Source organism: Syngnathoides biaculeatus, chromosome 9 (assembly GCF_019802595.1).
Source record: "Syngnathoides biaculeatus isolate LvHL_M chromosome 9, ASM1980259v1, whole genome shotgun sequence".
Taxonomy (NCBI): domain Eukaryota; kingdom Metazoa; phylum Chordata; class Actinopteri; order Syngnathiformes; family Syngnathidae; genus Syngnathoides; species Syngnathoides biaculeatus.
In genome coordinates this window covers 20,834,289-20,857,291 of record NC_084648.1, presented here as the reverse complement: position 1 = coordinate 20,857,291, position 23,003 = coordinate 20,834,289, and the positions used below count along the sequence as shown (strand labels likewise).

The following is a 23,003-nucleotide window of genomic DNA, read 5'->3' as shown; positions in this document are numbered from 1 at the left end:
AAAAAAACAACCTAGAAATTTCACCCCCATTTTAGTTCGCTAAACACTCCATGAATATGATTTCCTCCAAACGACAAGTCTGCTGCTATTTACAAAACAAAAAGACTTCCGGCATCTTTATTAAGGTTTCGTGATTTTAACGTTGGACAACCAACAAGCAGCCTCGGACGATTAGTCTGTTGCTCACGTTCATGAACACATTATTGGTGCAAAAACATGAAAAGCCAAATCTTCTCTGTCTTTCTCCCTTTTTTTAATAAGACATGGTCACAAAAGATGGCTAAACAGAACCCTTCAAACCAGCCACCTTGAAAGTTCGACAATGTACAAGGAAATCACCATTTGCTAAAAAAAAAAAAAAACAATGATTTTTCTGTGTAACACGTGCACAATATGAGTTGCATGAGACACATTTCAAAGCACTGAACAAAGTACAGTAAACAAATCGACTGACTTTCTCTGAGAAACTAAAATCTTCCCGTGAACCGCAAACGCTCAATACTGAAATTTCGGAAATCTTGCCGCATGGAAATTTGATTTCACCTCGCTTAACTTTCGTTCACTGTCAGTAACAATTAAGGCTGGAAAGTCCAGTCATCCTTTGAAATCCACAATAAAGTGCATTTTGCCTTTTTCCAGTCAACGGTGGGAATATTTCCTAAAGGCCGGATGCAAGCTAGCCCACATTCTTAGCGGATGAGTGCACTTGTGTGGTCGCTAAGGGGTCAAAGTCCCATCAGCAAGTTCACCAGTCATCCAATCGGCTCTGGAGTCGGCCTTCGGTTGATTTCGCATTTGCTCGAGTCTCCGGGTTGCGTGAAAAGCAAAGCTCCACTACGTAATCAACGCCCCGTGTGACTCAACGGGCCGATGAACGTGATGAGACCTTACCGGACACGATTTGAGACGACGTCCTCGAACACAAAAGCGCCCCCCCCCCCCCCCCCCCCCCCCGTTCACGTCTGCCTTTCGCCGGAACGACACGCGGCCTAGAGGAGGGCGTTGGACATGTTGCTGTTCTGCCAGCGAAGACAGGTGGTCTTTGAATGCTTGTAGAGGTGCGACGACTGGCTGAAACGTTTGCCGCACTTGAGGCACGCGTAGGGCTTCTCTCCCGTGTGCACTCGGATGTGTTTCTTGCAGTCGGTCAGTGTCAGGAAGGTTTTGCAGCAGATCTTGCAGGCGTATTTGCGGGCGCCCTCCACCACCAAGACGTTGTGCTCCGACAAAGCCTTCTTGCACTTGGACAGCACGTCCGCCGAGGCTCGGGTCAGCTGAGGCGGGAGGGAGGTGGGCCTTCCGCCCGCCACGTCGTACCCCGGAGTCTCGCCGAGGAGCATGGGCCGCGCCAGGCTCGACGAAGAAGAGGCGGAGTCCTGGAGGGCGCCGCCCTCGTCCCGCATCTTTGGGACGACGCGGCCGAAGCCGGGGTAACCCAGGGCGGTGGGCGTGGCTCCGCTGGCGCCCCGCGGCGGCCGCTCCAGGGATTGTAACCCCAGGTTGGAGCGCTGGAAGTCCAAAGCAAATGGATCAACTCCTCCCCGCCCTTCACTACCCCCGCTTCCTCTGGGGTTCCCATAAGTGTCACGAAGGGGGTGAAGGAAAAGGGAACCGGCCTGCAAGTTGCTTCCAAAACGGCTGCGGCCTTCACTGCTTCCTGGACTGGGCTGCAGCAAAGCGGATGGGCCAGAACCGGACGGTCCAGAAGCCTCTTGCCTCAACAGGAAGTTATGAGCAACCGCATCACCAGTGGTGGTGTTGGGAAGGTCATCCTCTCCGCCCATTGAGACCCCGGCGCCACTCCCGAAATTCTTCGGGCCGAGGAAGCTGGAAATACTAAAGTCGGGTTTGCCGTTTAAGGCGTTACCACACGCAAATCCTCCCACGCTGCTCTTGAGCAGAAGCCGTGAGCCGGACCGCAGCAGCGAGTCGGGGCTGGGCTGCGGTTCCGAGGCGAAGCTGCGGTCGCTGCACTCGGGACTCAGGTCCACTTTCTCCTCGTCCTCCTGGCTCACCGGCTCGCCGCCTTCGGCCTGTGACGTCACGTCGCTGATTTCGTCGGGGGGCTCGGGCGAGCTCAAAGGCTCTTGTTTGACCAGAACCTGAGGAAGACCAGACGCGTAGTCAGCATTCACAAAGAATTCCTCGTCACGATACTTACTTTTGTGAATGTAGGTCCAGGTAACCCTAGCCACAATTTCAACCCGACCGAGTCTTGAGCCGAATAATGTTGGGGACAGAACCATAAATCTTGCCTTCTGCTCCGGTTCCTCCGCCTCCTCCTCCTCTTCCTCGCTTCCCGATTTGATCTTGACTCTGTTGCTCTTCTGGTCGTCGTCCTCCACGTCCTCCTCCTTGCCCACCCCTCCCTGCATCACCCCCGCGTCGTCCCCCTCACAGCGCCCACCGTCCGACTGGCTCGGCATCTGAGGGTCGTCCTGAGCGGCGTGCAGCATGCTCGCATCCAGCTTGGAGTCGTCGCCCATCTTGTGGGAGTCCGGAGAGAGGAGCGCCCCTTCCGCTCGGTCCGGGTTCTCCCCCTCTTCCGAGGGGTGCCGCCTCTGTCTGGGCCTCTCCTCCAACAGGCCCGGGGAGGCTTTGCGCTTGGGGAAGCGGCGAATCGGGAACGAAGCTCTCTGTTCCGCCGCTCTGCTGCCCCGGCCGTCGTCGTCCATCCCGCCCAAGGCGGAGCTCACCAAGCTCAGGCCGAGCTGCTGCAGCAAGAAGGAGCGCTGCAACTTTGAGGTGGCGGCGGTCGCGGCCAGGTTAGCGTTGGAGGCTAAAGCGGGGTTCACCAAGTCTGCGGCCTGCTGCCTGTGCCTCTGCTGCTCTTGCTGGCGCTGAGGCGGGGGGCTGTCGCCCGAGGGCGACACGGGCAGCGTCCGCGTGGTCAGGTAGTGTTTGCAGCCTTTGACCACATTGTTGAGGTGCAGATGGGAAGCGGCCAGCAGGACGTCCATCACGTTGCTCTCTCCCAGCATCAGCGTGGACGTGTACATCATGTCCACCAGGGCGGCAAAGGCCTCCGCTGTCACCACCTGCAAATGCACAAGGCCGTTGTTGGCTCCAAAGCTCCATTTCCCACCAATATTATCAAGCAAAACGTAGTGTGTGGTTCTTCCGGCTTGTCCCGTTGAGCTGTATTCACAGCCGCAGGGGCTGCCAATGAGGGGGAGCACTGGAAAGGAACAACTCCACCTTTTGCATTGCCAAGTAATGTTTTCGCCCTGTTAGGAACTGTGCTACTGCATGCGCGAGTCTGCTGTAGCGGAGGAATATGAATACACGAAGGCAGCAGAACAGTGGTGATGTGTGCCGTAGGTGTGACAGAAGAATTTAAGTGGAGGTGGGACTGCATCAGGGAGATCTGCTCTGAGCCCCTTCCCGTGTGCTGTGCTAATGGATAGGCTGACAGACGATGTTAGACTGGAATCCCCGTGGATCATGATGTTTGCAGATGATATTGCGATATGCGGTGAGAGCAGGCGAAGGAATAATTACAAAGACGGAGGCACGCGCTGGAAAGAAGAGGAATGAAGATTAGCCGAAGTCAAACAGAATATAGGCGCAGGGGGAAGAGTGAAGCTCAACAGAGAGGAGATAGCGAGGGTGGACGACTTCAAATACTTGGGGTCAACAATACAGAGCGACGGTGAGTGGGGTCGGGAAGTGAAGAGACGGGTACAAACTGGATGGAACAGCTGGCGAAAGGTGTCTGGTGTGTTATGTGACAGAAGAGTCTCTGCTAGGATGAAGGGCAAAGTTTACAAAACAGTGGTGAGGCTGGCCACGATGTACGGGTTAGAGAAGGTGGCACTGTGAAGAAACAACAGGAAGCTGAACTGGAGGTAGCAGAAATGAAGATGCTGAGGTTCTCGCTCGGAGTGAGCGGGTTGGATAGGATTAGAAATGAACTCATTAGAGGGAGGGACAGCCAAAGCTGGATGTTTTGGAGACGAGATTTGAGAGAGCAGACTTCGATGGTTTGGACATGTTCAGAGGCGACAGAGTGAGTATATTGGTAGAAGGGTTCTCAGGATGGAGCTTCCAGGCAAAAGAACGAGAAGAAGACCAAAGAAAAGGTTGATGGACGTCGTGAGGAAAGACACGAGGACAGTGGACGTTAAGAGAAGAAGATGCACGATTTAGGCTTAGATGGGAAAAGGTGACACGCTCTGCCGACCCCTAACAGGACAAGCTGAAAGGAAAAGGAGGAGGAGGATATGGATTCGCTTTTTGCGGGAAAAGCACTTGAATTTTGGATATTCTGAGACCATCGTCGTTGAAAGTGAACCGGCTCGACCGGCATCACACAACAGCTTGCGATGGAACGTGGCGTTATCGCTGTATTTATCACGAGGCTTCTCACCTCGCTGTCCAGCTGGATCATGTTCATGCCGCCGTCTCCGTCTACGACGGTGAACAAGGCCCTGAAGTGGGTGCTGCAGGCCGCCAGCACGGAGCGATGGGCCTTGAAGTGCCGGCTGCCCACCACGATGACACAATCGCACATCTGACCGTGGAGCCTCTGATAGTTGAGCTGCTGGAAGATCTGCTCAAAGTGGCTTGGAAAGTCCATCGTCCTCCTGACAAGAAAAGAAAAAACCGTTCACATTAATTTGGTGTTGTACTCTTTGAAAGTCAATTTCCATTTATCAAGTCCAAATTAAAGCGCCCTCCCCCATCACTTTCAAGCCTGGAGTTACATATTTGAAGATTACATTCACAAAGTGTAACATTTACAGTTCAATCTACTAAGTATAACGGCCAAATGTCCTAAAATACTGTTTAACACAATAGTATGCATAGACGCCCCCTTCTCCGTCCCTTAAAAAATTGACTTTGCCATTAAAAGATTGGTTTTATTCAGTATAAACGACACCAATTAGCATCAGTTGGACGTCATAGCTTTGTCGCAGACGTGTCAATGAGTTTAACGGTCAACAAATAGCTAGTTTGTTGTGATGCGCGCGCGCGCGCACACACACACACACAAAAAAAAACCTCCCAAAACAAAACAGCAAACTTTGCATGTGGACGTCGGGTCTATTTTCAAGTACCGGTTGGCCCAGTGAAAGGCTGGATGGAACAGTAGAAGGCAGAAGAAGTCGGGCCCTGGCGAGGCTAAAGTTAGCTGGCTAGTTGCCCAGCTAATTGTCACCAAAATGACGCCAGGAGAAGCGTTCAAGTCAGCCGCCTTCCCGTGGCCTCGCTTTCAAATCGGCGACTCGAGTGTCTTAAAAGGCTTCAATGTCGCCCGAGCTGCTTCCAAAATCATTGCCGGTCCGCCAGGATCCACGTCCCCCGCCCGGGGATTTGCTTTTTTTTTTTTTTGCTAGTAGCTACGAGGCAAGCCTGCCTTGTGGGGGCGAGACAGCCAAAGGAGTCTTCTTCAGTCCGGGAACGATTCCGGTCCTCAGCGGCTTGTAGTTTCACCCATACGGAACCAGGTACTTGTAAAAACAAAAACAAACCCCACAGCTATCTAAGGACCGGTGTATTGTAAAACCCAGTATGCAGACATTCCACTCAGACAGATTTTCCCAACCAGACTCGCAAGGCGGCGCTGTGCTCATTGACCTCGCCGAGTTGACCGGCCGCATTTCGACAACTGAACGCGAGGTGGCACTACTCCCCCACATAACCACTGGGATGACAGACGGGAGAGAGAAATGGTACACAATTAACAGGACTTAATTAGATACTTTAGTGGGGTATTGAGGATATTTATTAATCATCACATTGCAATGATTCAAACGAATAAAATCCAACCATCAGCTCTGTGATTTGCAAAAGTAGTTCAAGGAAGGCCGAGTATTTGTCACCCGGAAACCTCTCAACCATCGATATGACGACAAGATCGGCCAGGCTTGCATTAGCCCAGCTAGCCGACGTGCGTACTTGGCGGCCATGTAAAAAAGGTCACTCTTCTCTGCAGAAATTGGTATCAAGTCGTGACTTTCTTATTTCTCAACTGATTGTTACGAGATTTATTTTGTTGTGGACACCAAAGGGTATGCTATACTTATACTATACTTTCATTTAAAAAGAAAAAATAGATACGTTTGTGAGAGGTCATTCTTAATTTTTTAAGTTTTTTTTTTTCTACGTTGTTTCGTGAAATCTTATGGAGCAGAATATGCCAGCATCTTTGGTTTTTGCCTCTCTTGACGTTCACAGACGCAAAGGTGGAGTACGCAGACAAGTTTGACCGCCCTAGCTTGACGCAGTTGTAGGCACGAAAAAAAAAAAAAAAAAAAATCAACAAGCTAACCAACATGGCGGCGTCCTGTTCTGTGGTGTGCTGCGGGCACGAGGAAGACTCGGATAAAGCAGCTATATGTAATTATGATTATTAGTTTTGGTTGACAGAGTTTGTTAACTACAGATATACGACTGCGTTGTGTTCTCATGTTGTTTTCATTGCAAATAGCGTTAAGGATTTGTTAAACCTTCATTGTTGTACAACAGCCGACATTTTCCCAGATGAGTTGTTATTATATTTCTCCTTTCTCCATTTATATCCCAATTTTTCCATTCTAGTTCGATTTTCCAATGGCAACGTGCTCAATGCCGAGAAACTGGACTTCACGATGTACACGAGTGCAGATAAGGTCAACCCGAGGAAAAAATCTAGGCGGATCCTGGTCAGCCATTCATGACTTCCATCTCGTCCTTTTTAATTGCAAGTTTTGAGCATTTTCATGACGTGCTTTTATTTTGTCTAGGTGGCCGAATCCGATAGGTTGTCCTATGTCGGACAAAATTTCGGAACAGGGGGCCTCAAATGCAACACTCTCTGCAAGTAGGTTGAATTCAGTTATGCATGTGCTAAAACCACTATTTTGTCGTTGTTTATGGCGTCTTGTGTGTTTTTATCATTTTTTTTTCAAGTTATTATGTTGGCGTACTGAACAAGGAGACCATGCAAATGGAACTACACCGTGCGCAGCTCTTCAACTTGCAACCCATTATTCCAGGTAAAATAAAAATGTGCATTTTAACGAGAGGATCCAGAAGTACTGGCGATGCACATTTTGCCTGACAAAACAAATCTTTACGACAGGAGAAAAGACTGCGGTGTGTGACCAAGCGAAAACTGAAACATACAGAGAAAAGGTAGCCCAATTTGTCATATATTTATTTGCCTAAGAAATTGTGTTTGGGATCTGGTGGTTAAAAAAAAAACAAAACAAAACTTCAAACTTGGCAGCTCTGTCCCATGTGCTAAATAATAAGCAGTACAGTCAACCCCCACTTTTCACTGTCCCAGTCATTGTGTTGTAATTCAATTTTTTTTAATATTACTTACAAAATATTTTTATTCATTGCTCTTGCGCTTTCTCAATATATTTTGTGTTTGAAGACCTAAAAAAAAAGAGACCTTAAATGCTCTAAAAATATCGATAGAAGCTAACAGCCGCATTAGCACGGCATGAGATTTGTATTCTTAAACATGACGAGTAAAAGCAACAACAGCGAAACACCATCTTACATTTAAGCAACTTTTCCAATTGGCTCCTGCTTGGACTAATTTGTCCATCCATCCATCCATCCATCCATACATCCATCCATCCATACAAAGCCTGAAAAATGCTCAATGAAAAAATTGTAATGTAAGTCAATGGACGCGTGGTGTGTTCAGGTGGACTCTCTGATTGAGGCGTTCGGCACCAACAAACAGAAGAAAGCTCTGAGCTCTCGCAGGCTGAACCACGTGGACCACCGCACGCTGCACCAGGCGGTCGGCAAGGCTGCCAGCGCCGTCATCGACGAGAAGGGCCTGCACGGTAAGCGACAACAGCAGAGGGCGCTCCGGTCCCTTAATCAACTTCTGTACTCATTTATCCGTTATGATGAATTTTCATTTTCAATTATTTGAAGATGTTGTTTCATTTAAAATTCTCCAAATCCTGAAAATGTCAGCCGCTCCACAGTAAATGTTTAAAAAAAGTCTTTTTGTAATAATAATAAATAAGTAAATATTTTTTTAAAATGTATTTATGACAATAATGGAGCAGATTATTTTTTAATTGTTTAAATAAGACATCTGCAAACGTTTGCTTTCACTTTTGGGAAAACCACGATCGAAACTGTTGCCCATTTTCTGTTAAACCTTCCGGAAGAACTTTATGTTTCTGCATTTTCTGCGCTGTCGATTTGAAATATATTTTAAAGATTGATTCATCGATTGGGGGGGACACACAAAAAAAAGAAAGGCAACAGATTAATCCGTCATTAAAGTAATCATTAGTTGCAATCCTCAGAAGAAGCAAGATTAATGTACTGATGAAAACATTTGACTTATCAAGAAGCAAATTCAAAGAAGCAATCCATTTTCCTTTTTACTATTAAAAGCAAAAACGTGCTTCCTCGATATTTAATTGCAGCTAATATAGGAAAAGAAAAACAATACTTATCCCATTTACAGTACCAGCTCCCGCGGTACTCAGGTTTAGTTACAAGTACCAAAAAAAAATTAATAAAACATTTCAATTAAAGCTTTACTGAAACAATGATGATTAAGTAAACATTAAAATAAAAGCCAGGTAAGGTCAATACTATCCTTACAAAGTGAGGTAAGACAGCACATCAATAAAAATGCGCAGGAGTTATTGTAGATTAGCCACATTCTCGTTTTCTTTCTCTCCTCAGCTCTGCAACAGGAAGTCGCCGAGATGGAGTCGGAGGCAGATTTTGCTCGCCATCTTCCTCCGTGTGACCCGCACGCCGACACGCCGGAGAACGTCTACCCGTTGGACGAACGTATCCTTCATTCGGCTCCGAGTCCTTCGGGAGTAAAAGTCGACATCAAAACTACAACTCTAGTCTTCTTTTTTTTTTTTTTTTTTCCTTATGAGTACTCACAGTACTCGGTCCCGTGGACTTCAAGGCCCTGGAGGAGGCCGGTTCCAAGATGGCGGCGCTCACAGCTGAAGAGCTGCAGACGATGAGAGAGAGCAGAGGGTGAGGTGGCATTTCCACCAAGCGCTGAGGTTCAATTCTGATGACATCGTTAAAGAATGTAACCCGAATGTTTGCTTACATTACTCAGCATGGCGCACATCGTATCGCCTGAAAAATCTCGCATTGAAACCCACATTGAAACATGAGGTATTTACAAAGAAAGACGGTACACAGAAAGAGTTTTCAAAGTTTTAATAGCTTAGCTCACCATAGCAACAACATGGTAGCATGAACAGGGTTGGTAAAAATAAAAATACCAGTAAGCAGTAGCAACACGGTAGCACAGCACTAATGGCGCGGTTAAAAAAAAAAAAAACATATGTAAATCACTGAGACATGGCAGTAACACAGCAGCAACACGCTAGTGTGACGCTAACACTAGTGCGGTGCTACCAGGGTCGGGTCAAAAGAAAAAAAAAACACCACTAAAAATCACTGGGACATGGCACTAACAGGGCCAGATTAAAAAAAAAAAAAAACATACCGGTAAAAATCAATGAGACACGGCAGCAACACGCTAGCGTGACACTAATGGTAGTGCGCCGCTAATAGGGCCTGGTTAAAAAAAAAATATATAAACCTGTAAAAATCAATGAGACACGGCAGTAACAGAGCAGCAACACGCTAGCTCGATGCTCACACTAGTGCGGTGCTAACAGGGCCAGGTAAAAAAAGAAAAAAAACATACCATTAAAAATCAATGAGACACGGCAGTAACACGCTAGCACAGCGCTGACACTAGCGCATTGCTAACAGGGCCAAAAAAAAAAACGACGTACCGGTAAAAATCAATGAGACACAGCAGCAACACGCTAGCGTGACACTAATGGTAGTGCGCCGCTAATAGGGCCTGGTTTAAAAAAAAAAACCCAAAAATACCTGTAAAAATCAATGAGACACGGCAGTAACAGAGCAGCAACACGCTAGCTCGATGCTCACACTAGTGCGGCGCTAACAGGGCCAGGTAAAAAAGAAAAAAAACATACCAGTAAAAATCAATGAGACACGGCAGTAACACGCTAGCACAGCGCTGACACTAGCGCATTGCTAACAGGGCCAAAAAAAAAACAAAAAACGACATACCGGTAAAAATCAATGAGACACAGCAGCAACACGCTAGCGTGACGCTAACGCTAGTGCAACGCTACCCAAAAAAAAACCCAAAACACCGGTAAAAGTCACATACTCTGCACATATATTCCACCGGTGTCACTCTTAACTTTTCTACGCATGTGCCCCCTTGCGGCTGTTAGAAAGAATGCACAAATTATCCGCATCACCGCGTAAATCGCAGGGTTGAAGGTGTGTGTGTGTTGGTCACGGCTTACAGGCCAAAAATGACGATAAATGTTTGTTTTTCTGGTGCCGTGAGATTTTTCTGCAATTGTGTCGTGGTGTTGTCCGAACACCGGTGGGACTGAGGCAAAAAGGCCAACTTTATTGGAAGTTCCAAACTTTTGTCTGTCATTTTCTTTTGCTTCAGGCTTGCAAGCGTACTGAAGCATCTGGAGAACCCGCCCAGTACCGCTGAAGGCCGGCAGAAGATGGCGCGCTGCGCTTTCTACCTTTCCCTGCTTCTCAAGCTGTCGCGGCAGAAGAACGTCAACCGCAAATGTCGGTCAAGTCGCCGTCGGAAGGTCGCACTTTGTTGTTCTTTCCTCTGAGGCGAGCGCTTCTGGCTTGACAGTTGGCGTGGAGGAAGGCTGCCCTCGCATTGTGCAAAACAAACTATTCAGGAAATTCACCGTGGAGACTTTCACCAACGGCAGGTTGCGTGTCGGCGCTTTCTGCGCATCCTCACAAAGCTTCACCTTAAATGTGGTTCGAGTGACGCTTTGTGTCACCTTTCAGGGTCCAGAACATGGTGTCCACTTCAATGCGCGTCAAGTTAGCCACGTACTGCCTGGCTCTGCTGCTCCATATGGGTGACATGACTGCTGACCTGACGTTACTGCATCAGGACATGGGACTCACCGAGGCCAAGTACGCTGGGGGGGGCAAATATTATTGTCCTACTGGGCAAAACGTGAAGTTTCACCTTCCCAGTGTGAGCTGAATCGACATAACGTGAGGCACCTCCCTGTTTTGGCTTCAAGGCGAATTCCGGTGGTTTGGATTCATAATGTCTCCAATAGCGCATGTCATATGTACTATATTTTGAAAATGTGACGTTCATCCTCTCTCATTTAATGAGAAGATTTTTCTCGACAATTGTGAATTTTCAGGGGCGCCGCCATATTGGCGAGGCACGTGACCTACCTACTGACAACAAAGGCTCGCTTATGATGGGTAATGATTGCGGCCAGCACTGATTTCTCGGATTTATCCTCATCCGATGGAGAAGTAGCAGTATCGGTTGATCGGGAAGACGGAGGAATACGTCTATACAGATTTGAACCTGTGGCTGTAAATAACGGTGAATTTTCACATGGTTCTTCGGACGGTTAATGACGCGCAGTCGCGAGTTGGCGAGCTACGGCGGAGGGCCGGGAGCCGGCGAGCTACGGCGGAGGGCCGGGAGCCGGCGAGCTCCGGCGGAGGGCCTCGAGCCGGCGAGCTCCGGCGGAGGGCCTCGAGCCGGCGAGCTCCGGCGGAGGGCCTCGAGCCGGCGAGCTCCGGCGGAGGGCCTCGAGCCGGCGAGCTCCGGCGGAGGGCCTCGAGCCGGCGAGCTCCGGCGGAGGGCCTCGAGCCGGCGAGCTCCGGCGGAGGGCCTCGAGCCGGCGAGCTCCGGCGGAGGGCCTCGAGCCGGCGAGCTCCGGAGGAGGGCCTCGAGCCGGCGAGCTCCGGCGGAGGGCCTCGAGCCGGCGAGCTCCGGAGGAGGGCCTCGAGCCGGCGAGAGCCGGCGGAGGGCCGCGAGCCGGCGAGCGCCGGCGGAGGGCCGCGAGCCGGCGAGCTCCGGCGGAGGGCCGCGAGCCGGCGAGGGCCGCGAGCCGGCGGAGGGCCGCGAGCCGGCGAGCGCCGGCGGAGGGCCGCGAGCCGGCGAGCGCCGGCGGAGGGCCGCGAGCCGGCGAGCGCCGGCGGAGGGCCGCGAGCCGGCGAGCGCCGGCGGAGGGCCGCGAGCCGCGAGCTCCGGCGGAGGCCGCGAGCCGGCGAGAGCCGGCGGAGGGCCGCGAGCCGGCGAGCGCCGGCGGAGGGCGCGAGCCGGCGAGCGCCGGCGGAGGGCCGCGAGCCGGCGAGGCCGCGAGCCGGCGGAGGGCCGCGAGCCGGCGGAGGGCCGCGAGCCGGCGAGGGCCGCGAGCCGGCGGAGGGCCGCGAGCCGGCGAGGCCGCGAGCCGGCGAGGGCCGCGAGCCGGCGAGCGCCGCGAGCCGGCGAGAGCCGGCGGAGGGCCTCGAGCTGGCGAGCGCCGGCGGAGGGCCGCGAGCCGGCGAGCGCCGGCGGAGGGCCGCGAGCCGGCGAGCGCCGGCGGAGGGCCGCGAGCGCCGGCGGAGGGCCGCGAGCGCCGGCGGAGGGCCGCGAGCGCCGGCGGAGGGCCGCGAGCGCCGGCGGAGGGCCGCGAGCGCCGGCGGAGGGCCGCGAGCTAGCGAGCTCCGGCTGAGGGCCGCGAGCTAGCGAGCGCCGGCTGAGGGCCGCGAGCTAGCGAGCGCCGGCGGAGGGCCTCGAGCCGGCGAGCTCCGGCGGAGGGCCTCGAGCCGGCGAGCTCCGGCGGAGGGCCTCGAGCCGGCGAGCTCCGGCGGAGGGCCTCGAGCCGGCGAGCTCCGGCGGAGGGCCTCGAGCCGGCGAGCTCCGGCGGAGGGCCTCGAGCCGGCGAGCTCCGGCGGAGGGCCTCGAGCCGGCGAGCTCCGGCGGAGGGCCTCGAGCCGGCGAGCTCCGGCGGAGGGCCGCGAGCCGGCGAGCTCCGGCGGAGGGCCTCGAGCCGGCGAGCTCCGGCGGAGGGCCGCGAGCCGGCGAGCTCCGGCGGAGGGCCTCGAGCCGGCGAGCTCCGGCGGAGGGCCGCGAGCCGGCGAGCTCCGGCGGAGGGCCTCGAGCTGGCGAGCGCCGGCGGAGGGCCGCGAGCTAGCGAGCTTTGTTTCCGCACTTATATCCCGCACGTCGGCCTTTGAGTACTCAGACTCGGCGTCATTCCCGTCTGAAGAACCATCTGTAAATTCAACATTATGTAGTCACAGGTTCAAATCTGTATGGAGGTATTCCTCCGTCTTCCCGATCAACCGATACTGCTACTTCTCCATCGGATGAGGATAAATCCGAGAAATCAGTGCTGGCCGCAATCATTTCCCATCATAAGCGAGCCTTTGTTGTCCACACCTAATACGTCACGTTCGCGCGTGTAGGTCATGTGACTCGCCAAAGTGGCGGCACCCCTGAAAATGTGCAATTGGCGATTAAAAAATCTTCTCAAAACAGCATTAAATGAGAGAGAATTAACATCACGTTTTCAAGATACACTACATTTGACATGACCTACCATTGGTTAATCCAAACCACCGGAATTCCCCCGGAATAAAAACAAAAACAAAAAATATTGGACCACTTTCGTGTGCGCGGGTGTTGCTAAATTCCTAGTAGGGGGGCAGGAAGTGACTTTCCCGTGGCTTTACAGGATAATTGAAGTGGCAAAATCGATGGGGTTGACCCTGGCGAAGCCCCCCCGCGGAAAGAAGGCCGTGACCGGCCTGCAGGAGGAACACAAACGGGCTTCCCTCGTCCTCCCTCTCGTCAAACACGACACGTATGGCGAGAGACGCAAGCGCAAGAGGATGCACTGAGGGAGCCGCGCCGGCGGCGAATCCGACAATTGTTTATCCAAATAAAAGTGGAAATACGATTTCAAGTGATCTCTCTGATGGATGCAAAGACAAACGTGAACGCGCTCTCAATGACTACTCATCTAAGTTAGTTGAAAACGTACATTTGGCGTTCCATATTGCACATTTCCTCCCATCTTTAGGGGATCATCACCAGGTCGGTTGGGCCGTCTGTGGCAATTTCAATGATTTGGTCACAGGGGCAAAGACTCGAAAAGGAGACGCGACGTTTATTAAGAAGTCAGGCTGAAGTTAGATTTTAGCTTTTTCTTCACATGAAGAAAAAGTTATCGTAACAAAAAAGGTCAAACAAGGCACAGTTCTACCTCGAAGGACATTGAAGGCCACATTTGTTTGGCTTTGAGATTAAATGGACAAAACTGAACCCTGACTTTGCGTTTGAGTTTGAACGTCAAAATGAAATCATATACAGGAAGTACACTGCAGTACTTCTCAGCAACGTAGTGACCTAATGCAGGGGAGGCAAACAAAGCAATGAAGCGTGACGATACATAATTCAAAACACTTCAAAGATCACTTGCGGAAAAAGCAGAAGCCAAATCCAACGTACGTACAGTGTCCGTACAAAAGTGCGAGTTAAGATTGAATACATTACGTGACAAAAGCCAAGCACGCCGCAAACTACTGCTTCGTCACTTAAATTATAATTTATAGATTGCTGAGCAAAGGATTCTTGCTTTGCCGTGATCCAATCAGAGGTCACCTCAGGGATTTTTTTTTTTTTTTTTTTTTGTGAGGTTAACCAAATTTAGTGACTGCTGGCCAGTTTTTAATTACTACCTGGATAACGGTAATTTGATATCACGCAGATAAAATTCACTTTTAATACTCGACACGAGTAACTTTTACATTTCTCCATGGTCGTTGCCAATTGTCAGTTTTTTTTTTTTTTTTTTTTGTAGGTCACAAAAGCTGGCATAAGTTCCGACTGTAATCATCAGCAAGTTTGCGGCTTTTTCAGTGGCACCGCGAGTATTCGGTTCGACGTCGGGCCTCCCCCGATGTGACGATTCCACGCCGGAAATGAATGAGAAACGATCCCGAAGACGACGACCGAGCACAAGTTGGGAAGGCGGCGATGACGTCGATAGTCAAAAACGTGGCAAAATCCTCCATTGACGATGACGTTTGTTTTCGCGCGCTTTGCAGCTTGATCACAGGATGGAGCAGAAGACGCTGCCGCTGTGGCAACCGCTCTCCACGGTGGCGCTGATCCTGGTCGTCATGGAGATTCCCAGTCGCGAGGAGGAGAGGCCCGAAGGCGAGCTGGCCGGCGGACGGGGGGGAGGGTTTTCCAGAATCCAAGGAGGGACGGATGCGCAACTATTAAAAAAGAAGAAGAAGAAGAAGAAGAAACGACCCCTTTAGAATCCAAAGGACTGTCCGGGTTGCCGTGGTTACCTGCTATTATGTCTGGAAATGGTGTTGTTGCGCAACACGCAGCTCTCGTTGGCCGGGTCCAAGTGCAAGAGGTTTTTTTTGCTCCGCGGGTGGCCCTGGAACAGCCGGTTGTCGGTGAGCAGCGCTTTCGCCGGGCCCACGACGGCGATGGCGCAGCCCAGCGCCGGTTGGACCCGGTTGCGCAGCAACTGGAAAGGACAAGTGGACGGCGGCGTCATCGACGGAGGCGTTCTTTCAGATCACGTCCAAAATGCGAGACCTTGACGTCGCCGCTTCCGGACACTTGGATGCCGTGGCCGCAGTTTCCGACCACGTCGTTCTCCACCACCTGCCCGGTGCCGGCGAAGTCGACGCCGCGCTCGCCGTTTTCGTAAATCCCGTTGCAGCGCAGCTCGGCGCGGGCGTCCTTCTCCACCGTGACGCCCCCCCCCACGTTGGCGAGAACGCAGTTGGCCACCAAGCGCGTCAGCTGGCCGCTCTGCAGCACGGCCACGCCGGCGCCCCCGTTGCGCTCGACGAGGTTGGCGTAAACGTTGAGCGGCTCGCTGGTTTTAACGTACAGACCGACGGCTACGCAGAGGGCGAGAGGAATACTTCGTGTAGGGAATGCAAAAGTTGAGGAAAAAGTGCGTCGAATTACCGCCATTGAAGCTGACGCAGTTGCCCTCCACCAGCGCCACGCTGACGGAGCGCCGAGCCGAGTGGCGCTCGTCCTCGCTGTCCAGGTCGCTCTCCCAGGCGAACATTTCCCCCTCCTCGTGGAGGTTTTCCCGCCCTTCCCTGCCATCTTCCTCCGCGTCGGCGTCGCGGGCCGGCCAGTTCCCGTCCCTGGCCTTGACGTCCTCCGGGTCCTTCCTGCAGAACACGGCCAGGCCGTACATGCAGTTGTGGGTGACGTAGTTCCCGAGGAGCTGCGGGAGGCTGGACGACATCACCCAGACGCCGCAACCTTTGTTGCCTATTCGGTGGGAAGCAAAAAAAAAAAAAACCAGACGTGCGTGGAGAACGGCGCGCCGGTCGATTCTGACGTCACGTCAGGGAATAACGTACAGTAGACGTGGTTCCCCTCGATGAGCCCCCGGCCTCGCTCGCCCACCACAATGCCGTCAGAGTTTCCGTGACAGATGAAGTTATGCCTCAGGATCGGGTCTCCTCCTCTGCGGATGTCCACACCTCCCCACTGGTTGTCCTTGATGACATTTTCTGGAATGGAAAAAGCAAACAAAAGAGATCTGTTGAGTGTCGTGTGCGTTCACAGCGGTAAACAAAAACCAAACTCTGACCCGTTATAATCCCTCTGCCGTTCTCGTTGACAGCAATCCCAGCTGCTTGCCCCTGGAAGATGTGGTTTCCACTAGGAGACAAGAAGGAAGCAGTGAAAAATCAAAACCATTTTTTTTTTTTTTGAAGTGACACTCATGTTACGAACGCGCAATTGACATCAAGCAATCGCGTTGGCCTCGCAGTTCCGAGGATCGGGGTGTGGACTTTGCATGTTCTCCCCGTCCGTGCCTGCCTGGCTTTTCTCCCGCACCCCAAAAAAATCCAATCATCGGAGACTCCGTGCGACCGGCTGGCGACCAATTCGGAGTGCACCCCACCTCCTGCGACCCGCGTGAGGATAAGCGGCGCAATCAATGGATGGCTGGATTGTCGCTTTCAATACTATAATTCAAGAGCATCGCAGGAGGAGGGAATTTTATCAGTACAAAGGCGTCTTGAACGCTTGCTCGCTGTCACGTGACGTCATTTCCTGTCGCTGCGCGCTGGCGAAGTAACGCGTGCACAATTTGGCCAAAAAAGGAAACGCGTCCTCATTGTGGGCTCTTCTGCACGGTGCTGAATCATTTCCCCTCCCACCTTCCGCTTCCCCAAAAATTGTTCCACAGGTCGGATGTGGTCGCTCGCGAAAGCTGCCGATTCGGAACTAAAAGACGATTTAAAGCAATTCAAGTGAGAGAGAAAATCGGTTGCTGCGAGCGGCTCTGCCTCCTCGTCGAGCCCAAAATAAGCGATTAGTGACATGTCAACATAATTGTGGAGCGGTAAAACCCAAACAGTCGCCAATAATCTGCTGTAATTGTCGAGGTATGAAATGTAAACGTTATCAGAAGCGCTTTGTGGCCTTTTAACTGAACATTTGAAGTTAATTCTTCATCGCAGGACTGCCACCTCCGACCGTCACAGTAATCCTGATTCTGGTCTCTGTCCGCACCCAGTCAGAGACGACGGCGTCGCGAGAGCAAAAGCAAATCATGTTTTCTATGTTTTAGACGGCAGACCTACCAGACCACGGGGTTGCCGCTGAAGAGGATGTAGACGCCCGCTTCCCTGTTGTTGTAGATCCGGTTGCTTCGGAGGGAGCCCTTCCCGTTGCCGAGCACGACAATCCCGGAGCGCAAGCCGCTGTGGATACTGTTACACTGGGGGATGGGGGGGGGGGGGGGGGGGGGGGGAAATCAGCGTGTAAAACGGACTAGATCTCGTTGGGGAAACCAACACAACCCACATACAGGGAGTCCTCGGTTTAAGACGGTCTCGACCTAGGACGTTTCGACGCCATTTTGTCCGGGAGTATCTCCGCATTTTTCGCCCTCCTCATAAAACATTATCACTATTATTATTATTTAGACATTAAGCTGTGTCTTTTAGCGATGCTTCTGACGCCAAAAGAAAATCCATTACCATGGAAACGAAGCTCACGATCATAAAAAGATCGGAGAAAGGAGAGACAGGCCAACGCCACCGAGGCTTCAGTCGCTCGACCGTGGTGACAATTGTTAAAGACAACGCCCGTATTTTAGCGCACGCGAAGGGTTCCGGTCCTACGTCGGATACGATGATCCAGAAACAAGGTTCTTTGATACTTGTCGAGATGGAGAGGACTGAGGACTGGGGACCGGGTTCCTTCGCAATAGCTAAGCACAGCAAACCCTCCTTCTTCTTCTCCATCCACCTCTCAGCAGTCATGCCAAGTACATCATCTCGTTTATTTCAATGTATTTGTGTTTTTATATTTAATATTTTGATGTAAATTCTGACTTTAAGGGTGGAATCCGACTTAAGTCCAAATTCGAGTTAAGTCTAGGAACGGGTCTCAGTCGTAGACCGAGGACTCCCTATACTGTAATTTTACAATTAAAAAAAATTAATCTATATATAATGATGATGGTGATAAAATCATGAAAGCTCTGTCACCAAGACCCATCCATCCATTTTCTTCACCGCTTATCCCCACAAGAAGATTATTACCTTGCAATTTTATTTGTATTTTCGCGAGATGTATTAAGCGGCAGAAGAGCTTCAAGGAAAGTTGGGTTGTTTCACATATACAATATACAAATGTGTAGAATAATTACAATGTACAATAACACGCATCTAATTCACAGTTTTGTGTGTACTTTGACAGTAGCTTTTAAATGGAAGTGGCAACAAACATCTTGAAACTTGTTTTAGTCGATGTAAAAGCGTATATATCTCCATCCGTTTTCTCCACCGCTTATCCTCACAAGGGTCGCGGGAGCCTATCCCAGCCGTCGACGGGCAGGAGGCGGGGTAAACCCTGAACCGGTCGCCAGCCGATCACACCTTGGGGCAATTTAGAGTGTCCAATTCATGTGTCACCAAGATGAAACGTCAAAAACTAAACCAATGAAAGGAGGATCGCAAAGATGGTTAAATCCTCACTTGATGTCGTCGGAACTCACAAATGGCAAGAGACATCGGAGCGACGTGATTGGATGACGACAGCACGAGCCGCGGAATTACTGCACGTGCACTGCCAGCCGCCATCCTGATACATTTAAGAGAAGAGCCGCAAATGTTGCTCTTTGGGTTTAAGAACGCAACGACCGGCGTTCGTTGACGGCGAAGGCCCGTTTACGCAGAACTCGGGATGTGCGATCCGAGAGTTACCACGACGATGGGGTCGGCTCCTTTCCGGATGTCCAGGCCCGCTTCGCCATTGGAGTGGATGTCATTTTCGGCGATGAGGCCGTGAGCCGAAAGCCGCAGGAAGACGCCCGACGCTCGGCACTCGCACACCTCGTTCCGCAGCATCACCAGCTAGAAAACAGGTTCACACAGAGATCACTTGAACGGGTTCTGGCATTCTATTCTGCTCCAGGCGGGAATAGGAATTAGTCAAACGATGCAGGGGAACCTCTGTGGTTGGACACTCCGAGCACGAGACTTCAACTTTTGGACTTTTTTTTTGGCTTTCTTTTTGCCTCCGTCATGTATAAATCAAAGAGGGATGTAAAAAGCGGAAGAATACGAGAAGACGTTCCAAAAGTTAATCGGAACACTTCTCCTTTCCATTTGGTCTCAAGCATAATTGTGACTTGACGTCTCGGGATTTGCAGATTCTGCAAGCCGCGGCTCGCTAATTCCGAACAGAACTCAAGCAGGCAAGAGGGAAAGTCCTTCCGGAGGACACGGTATCGACAAAAACTCCGTTCGGTGGATGCTTCTGAGAGGGATCAAGTTTAGCGGCTACCTGCACCGGCTCCAGGTCGTCGCGCTTGAATCATTTGAACCGCAACAAGTCGTCACGGGGGGACAAGCCTGAAATGCCCGAGCATCCGCCGAATCCAGCTTTTATTTCGACCGAGTTCCAGTCGGACACAACCCGCTCGAGGAGTTTGCGCTTTTTGCCAAGCGACGGCAGAGACGGTGATGCGCTTGGAAGAATAGCAAAGCCAAAGCAGTCGAATGCCGATGGCGTCGCGTTTGTCCCGGTGATGACAAAATGCTTGTATTGCGACATCTGCAAAAACATCCCACGTGATACGACTCTGGTGTTGTCTCACTTCATGTTTCCGGTCTGACCGTGCGAACCGTCTCTCGGTATTTTGTAGCATTTTCTTCTTCGGTGTGACAGCGGTTAACATGTTTATACCATCCGTTTTCCATTTTCTTTGTCGCGGGGATTGCCGGAGCCTATCCCAGCCGTCGACGGCCAGGAGGCGGGGTGCACCCCGAACTGGTCGCCGGCCAATCGCAGGGCACAGAGACAAACGGCCGCACTCACAATCACACCTACGGGCGATTTAGGGTCTCCAATTAACGTTGCTTGTTTTTGGGATGTGCGAGGAAACCGGAGTGCCCACCCGGAGAAAAGCCACGCAGGCACGGGGGGAACACGCAATAGTCCACACAGGGGGGGTCCGGGATTGAACCAGGGACCTCAGAACTGTGAGGCCAGCTGATCCACCGTGCCACCGGGCCGTAAACAGTAACCGTCATTTTTTTTCCCCCTCATCAAGCAGTAAAGAAAGGTCAAGAAAGGTCAATCAAAGATAGATAGCTAGATAGATAGATAGATGGAAGGAAGGAGGGACAGAGACAGATAAAAGGAGGGAGAGACAGACAGATAGATAGAAGGAGGGAGGGATAGACAGACAGACAGACAGATAGAGGGAAGGAAGGAGGGACAGACAGACAGATAAAAGGAGGGAGAGACAGACAGACATATAGATGTTTGAGCCCGTGACGTGCCGCCCCATGTTTTTACAGTTTTGTTTAAAAAAAAAAAAAATAATAATTCTGGTGAACAGGTTTTCACTCGCAATCGTCATCAACGTTAAAACCCTACTTGAAAATTGAGCATAAAAATCTCGTCGAGGCGGCACGCCGGATGACTGTCGTGCACAGACGGCTCCCGATTTTGAGGTTGCGGCTTCAAATCTGGCTTTGCCTGCGTGGAGTTTGCATGTTCTCCCCGTGCAAATGCCGATTTCCTCCCACACGGTAGGTTAACTCAAGATTCAGAATTGCCGGTAAGTGGCGACGGTTGTTCGCTTCTACGTGTGCCCTTGCGACTCCAAAGGTTCCCTCGTATCTGGACTGCATTTACTACGGAGTTCTGGATGCATCTGACGGCATAGTTGAGACGTCGGAAAATGTTGCCCTCCAGTCGCGCTTGTCCGTAATTGGATACGTGGACTCCGCCTTTGCCCTCCCTGAAGAGACAACGGCGGACGAGGCAGCCGAGGGCGGACGACGCGAACGTCTGCGCGTCGGGGTCTCGTTCCAGCTCCTGCTGAAGGGTGAGGAGTTGCGGAGTCACGCTTGGGGGATTTGGGGAGGAGTCACGTGCGCAGGGCTTCAGTAAGTGGGACAGTCCGTGGTTGTCGCATGGGATTTTATAATCCAGTGCAAATTCCCTTTGGCTCATTCCTCCCTCTCGGCTCCCATCGTCGTCAGCGTCGCTCCAGCCGTCGTCGATCACCGTGCCCTGCTCGGCCGCTCCCAGTCCGTTTTCCCGCTGCCAGTCCCCCGTACTCGTGCGCTCTTTTTCAACGGCGGCGTCGGAGCAAGAACCGGCCGTGGAGTTGTCCCTGCGGGGGCTGCCGTTATTGCTCCCGCACGGCGAGAACGTCCGGGCCAGGGCGGCCATGTATTTACAAGCCCAGTTCTTTTCCGACACCGGCGAACCTTCCACGGTGACGGAGGCCGCGTCGCTCCCGGAGAAGTCGCAGTTGTCCAGCAGGCTGAGGGCCACGCTCAGCAGGTGGACCGAGCTGCCCTTGGAGAAAGAGCAAAAACGTGCCTGGCAGGTCCCGGGCCCGCGGACCTGCAGCTGAGCCCCCTCAAAGTTGCAGTTGTCCAGTTGGACGTGACCCCATGACGTCTGCAGCAAACAAGGGCGGAAAAGCAACACACGTGAGAACAAAAACACCAGCTGCCTGCCAAAACCATATCTGATAGTGTACCTATACACACACACACAGGTAAACGGCACTTAAAAAACGATTCTTTCACGAGCCAATAGCGGGCGCTTGCCCACCACACTCCAAAGGACCTGACCTTGTACACCACGGTGGAGAACCAGGGTGGCATGAAAACCAGATTACACAGCCTGGCAGTGGGGCACTGCTGCTCCACGCACACCAAGAGGGCCACCTCGCCCAGGCCGCCCAGTCCCACCAGCTCCACGGGCACCTTGAGGGCCACCTCGGCCTGCTCCTCGTACACCCCCGGATGGAGAAGCAGTCGGTCGTAAGGCCCCGCCGCTCCCAGAGCGCCTCGCAGGGTCTCGAAGTCAAAGCCGGCGCCCACGTGCCAAACCCGGCGGTCTTTCCGCCGCCTGAATAAAAGCAGGCAGGCGGCGGACTGGCGTTCGGGTCCGTTTTGAGCCCAGGTGCGGGTGGCCAGGGCGTGCTGCTTCAGGGCCTCCCTCCACGAGGGGGGCTCCAGGTGAGGCCGGCCGGGCCAGTTGGGGTGTCGGCGCTCGGGGCAGCCGAGGCACAGCTGCCTCCAGCGGGTCTTATCCAGGGAGAGGACCAGCTCCCTCCAGGCTCGGCACACCTGGCAGCAACGGCCCAGGTCGGCCAGGGGCAGGTAGGCTAAGATGACCCTCCACAGCTCCACGGGGAGGCCGCCCACCTCCATGACGGGCCGACGGGCCGACCGGGGCGGGGCTGCACATGGGAGATAAACAACGGGAAACCGTTAGCGGTGACGCCAGCGCCTAAACTACAGACAACGGCTGACGATGAAACGGTGGGAAGACACATTGTTTGTCATCCATGTTAAGTCAGGGAAATACACGAAAGAAAGAAAGCACGCCCGATCAGACAGACGCGAAAGTGCGTGTGGCCGTGTAGCCTAGCAAGCTAGTTCGGAGTCGACCGTGCTCGCTCCGAAGTTGACGTTGCAAAGTCGACGCCTCAATGCCGACCTTTCCCGATCGCCGCTTTCACATGGAGTCAACGACGCCTCGGAGCTCTCAGCTGCCGCTTGCACGCTTCAAAACAAAGCAGACACGCGCGGCCTGCTGCGCGAGCGCCATAGCAGCGCAGTCGCCAACGAAACAAGCAAACCCCCCCTCCCCCTGCAGAGAGTCGCCCCCCCCCCCCCCCCCC

General features: G+C 52.4%; 3 protein-coding genes across 9 annotated transcripts; 1 reads left to right on the top strand and 2 right to left on the bottom strand.

Annotated features, from left to right (window-relative positions):
* Window positions 1-7: 7 nt before the first annotated feature.
* LOC133506678 (zinc finger and BTB domain-containing protein 5) lies at window positions 8-5,500 on the bottom strand. 2 transcript variants are annotated; one of them, XM_061831047.1, is made up of 4 exons: window positions 5,360-5,500; window positions 4,370-4,586; window positions 2,256-3,038; window positions 8-2,102 (listed from the first exon to the last, which is right to left on the bottom strand). In XM_061831047.1, the coding sequence occupies exons 2-4, from the start codon at window positions 4,577-4,579 to the stop codon at window positions 990-992; spliced, it is 2,106 nt and encodes a 701-aa protein (XP_061687031.1). In that variant the 5' UTR covers window positions 4,580-4,586; window positions 5,360-5,500; the 3' UTR covers window positions 8-989. The 2 variants fall into 2 exon arrangements, with proteins under 2 accessions (XP_061687031.1, XP_061687030.1); XM_061831046.1 differs by lacking the exon at window positions 5,360-5,500 and adding an exon at window positions 5,061-5,195 and having other exon boundaries at window positions 10-2,102.
* On the top strand, window positions 5,310-13,739 carry polr1e (RNA polymerase I subunit E). 4 transcript variants are annotated; one of them, XM_061831051.1, is made up of 14 exons: window positions 5,310-5,450; window positions 5,552-5,675; window positions 6,181-6,342; window positions 6,544-6,647; window positions 6,729-6,805; window positions 6,895-6,980; window positions 7,067-7,119; window positions 7,646-7,790; window positions 8,656-8,766; window positions 8,871-8,967; window positions 10,451-10,581; window positions 10,655-10,736; window positions 10,819-10,950; window positions 13,509-13,739. In XM_061831051.1, the coding sequence occupies exons 3-14, from the start codon at window positions 6,279-6,281 to the stop codon at window positions 13,672-13,674; spliced, it is 1,248 nt and encodes a 415-aa protein (XP_061687035.1). In that variant the 5' UTR covers window positions 5,310-5,450; window positions 5,552-5,675; window positions 6,181-6,278; the 3' UTR covers window positions 13,675-13,739. The 4 variants fall into 4 exon arrangements, with proteins under 4 accessions (XP_061687035.1, XP_061687037.1, XP_061687036.1 ...); XM_061831053.1 differs by lacking the exons at window positions 5,310-5,450; window positions 5,552-5,675 and adding an exon at window positions 5,695-5,893; XM_061831052.1 differs by lacking the exons at window positions 5,310-5,450; window positions 5,552-5,675 and adding an exon at window positions 5,695-5,921.
* A 184-nt stretch (window positions 13,740-13,923) lies between these two features.
* Window positions 13,924-22,978, bottom strand: fbxo10 (F-box protein 10). Of its 3 annotated transcripts, none has more exons than XM_061831037.1 (11): window positions 22,820-22,978; window positions 21,946-22,559; window positions 20,993-21,769; window positions 19,051-19,200; window positions 17,422-17,558; window positions 16,419-16,489; window positions 16,186-16,338; window positions 15,776-16,093; window positions 15,395-15,705; window positions 15,136-15,323; window positions 13,924-15,057 (listed from the first exon to the last, which is right to left on the bottom strand). In XM_061831037.1, the coding sequence occupies exons 2-11, from the start codon at window positions 22,528-22,530 to the stop codon at window positions 14,889-14,891; spliced, it is 2,859 nt and encodes a 952-aa protein (XP_061687021.1). In that variant the 5' UTR covers window positions 22,531-22,559; window positions 22,820-22,978; the 3' UTR covers window positions 13,924-14,888. The 3 variants fall into 3 exon arrangements, with proteins under 3 accessions (XP_061687021.1, XP_061687024.1, XP_061687023.1); XM_061831040.1 differs by having other exon boundaries at window positions 15,140-15,323; XM_061831039.1 differs by having other exon boundaries at window positions 20,996-21,769.
* Between the last annotated feature and the right edge of the window lie 25 nt (window positions 22,979-23,003).

Coding starts and splice junctions, on each gene's coding strand:
- LOC133506678 (XM_061831047.1), bottom strand. CDS start 4,579: ATGGACTTTCCAAGCCACTTTGAGCAGATCTTCCAGCAGCTCAACTAT. Junction 3,039..4,369: donor TGATCCAGCTGGACAGCGAG/GTGAGAAGCCTC, acceptor GTGCATTTGCAG/GTGGTGACAGCGGAGGCCTT. Junction 2,103..2,255: donor CGGAGGAACCGGAGCAGAAG/GCAAGATTTATG, acceptor GGTCTTCCTCAG/GTTCTGGTCAAACAAGAGCC.
- polr1e (XM_061831051.1), top strand. CDS start 6,279: ATGGCGGCGTCCTGTTCTGTGGTGTGCTGCGGGCACGAGGAAGACTCG. Junction 10,582..10,654: donor GAAGAACGTCAACCGCAAAT/GTCGGTCAAGTC, acceptor CTGGCTTGACAG/TTGGCGTGGAGGAAGGCTGC. Junction 10,951..13,508: donor ATGGGACTCACCGAGGCCAA/GTACGCTGGGGG, acceptor GTGGCTTTACAG/GATAATTGAAGTGGCAAAAT.
- fbxo10 (XM_061831037.1), bottom strand. CDS start 22,530: ATGGAGGTGGGCGGCCTCCCCGTGGAGCTGTGGAGGGTCATCTTAGCC. Junction 21,770..21,945: donor TCTCCACCGTGGTGTACAAG/GTCAGGTCCTTT, acceptor TGTTTGCTGCAG/ACGTCATGGGGTCACGTCCA. Junction 16,094..16,185: donor CGAGGGGAACCACGTCTACT/GTACGTTATTCC, acceptor CCCACCGAATAG/GCAACAAAGGTTGCGGCGTC.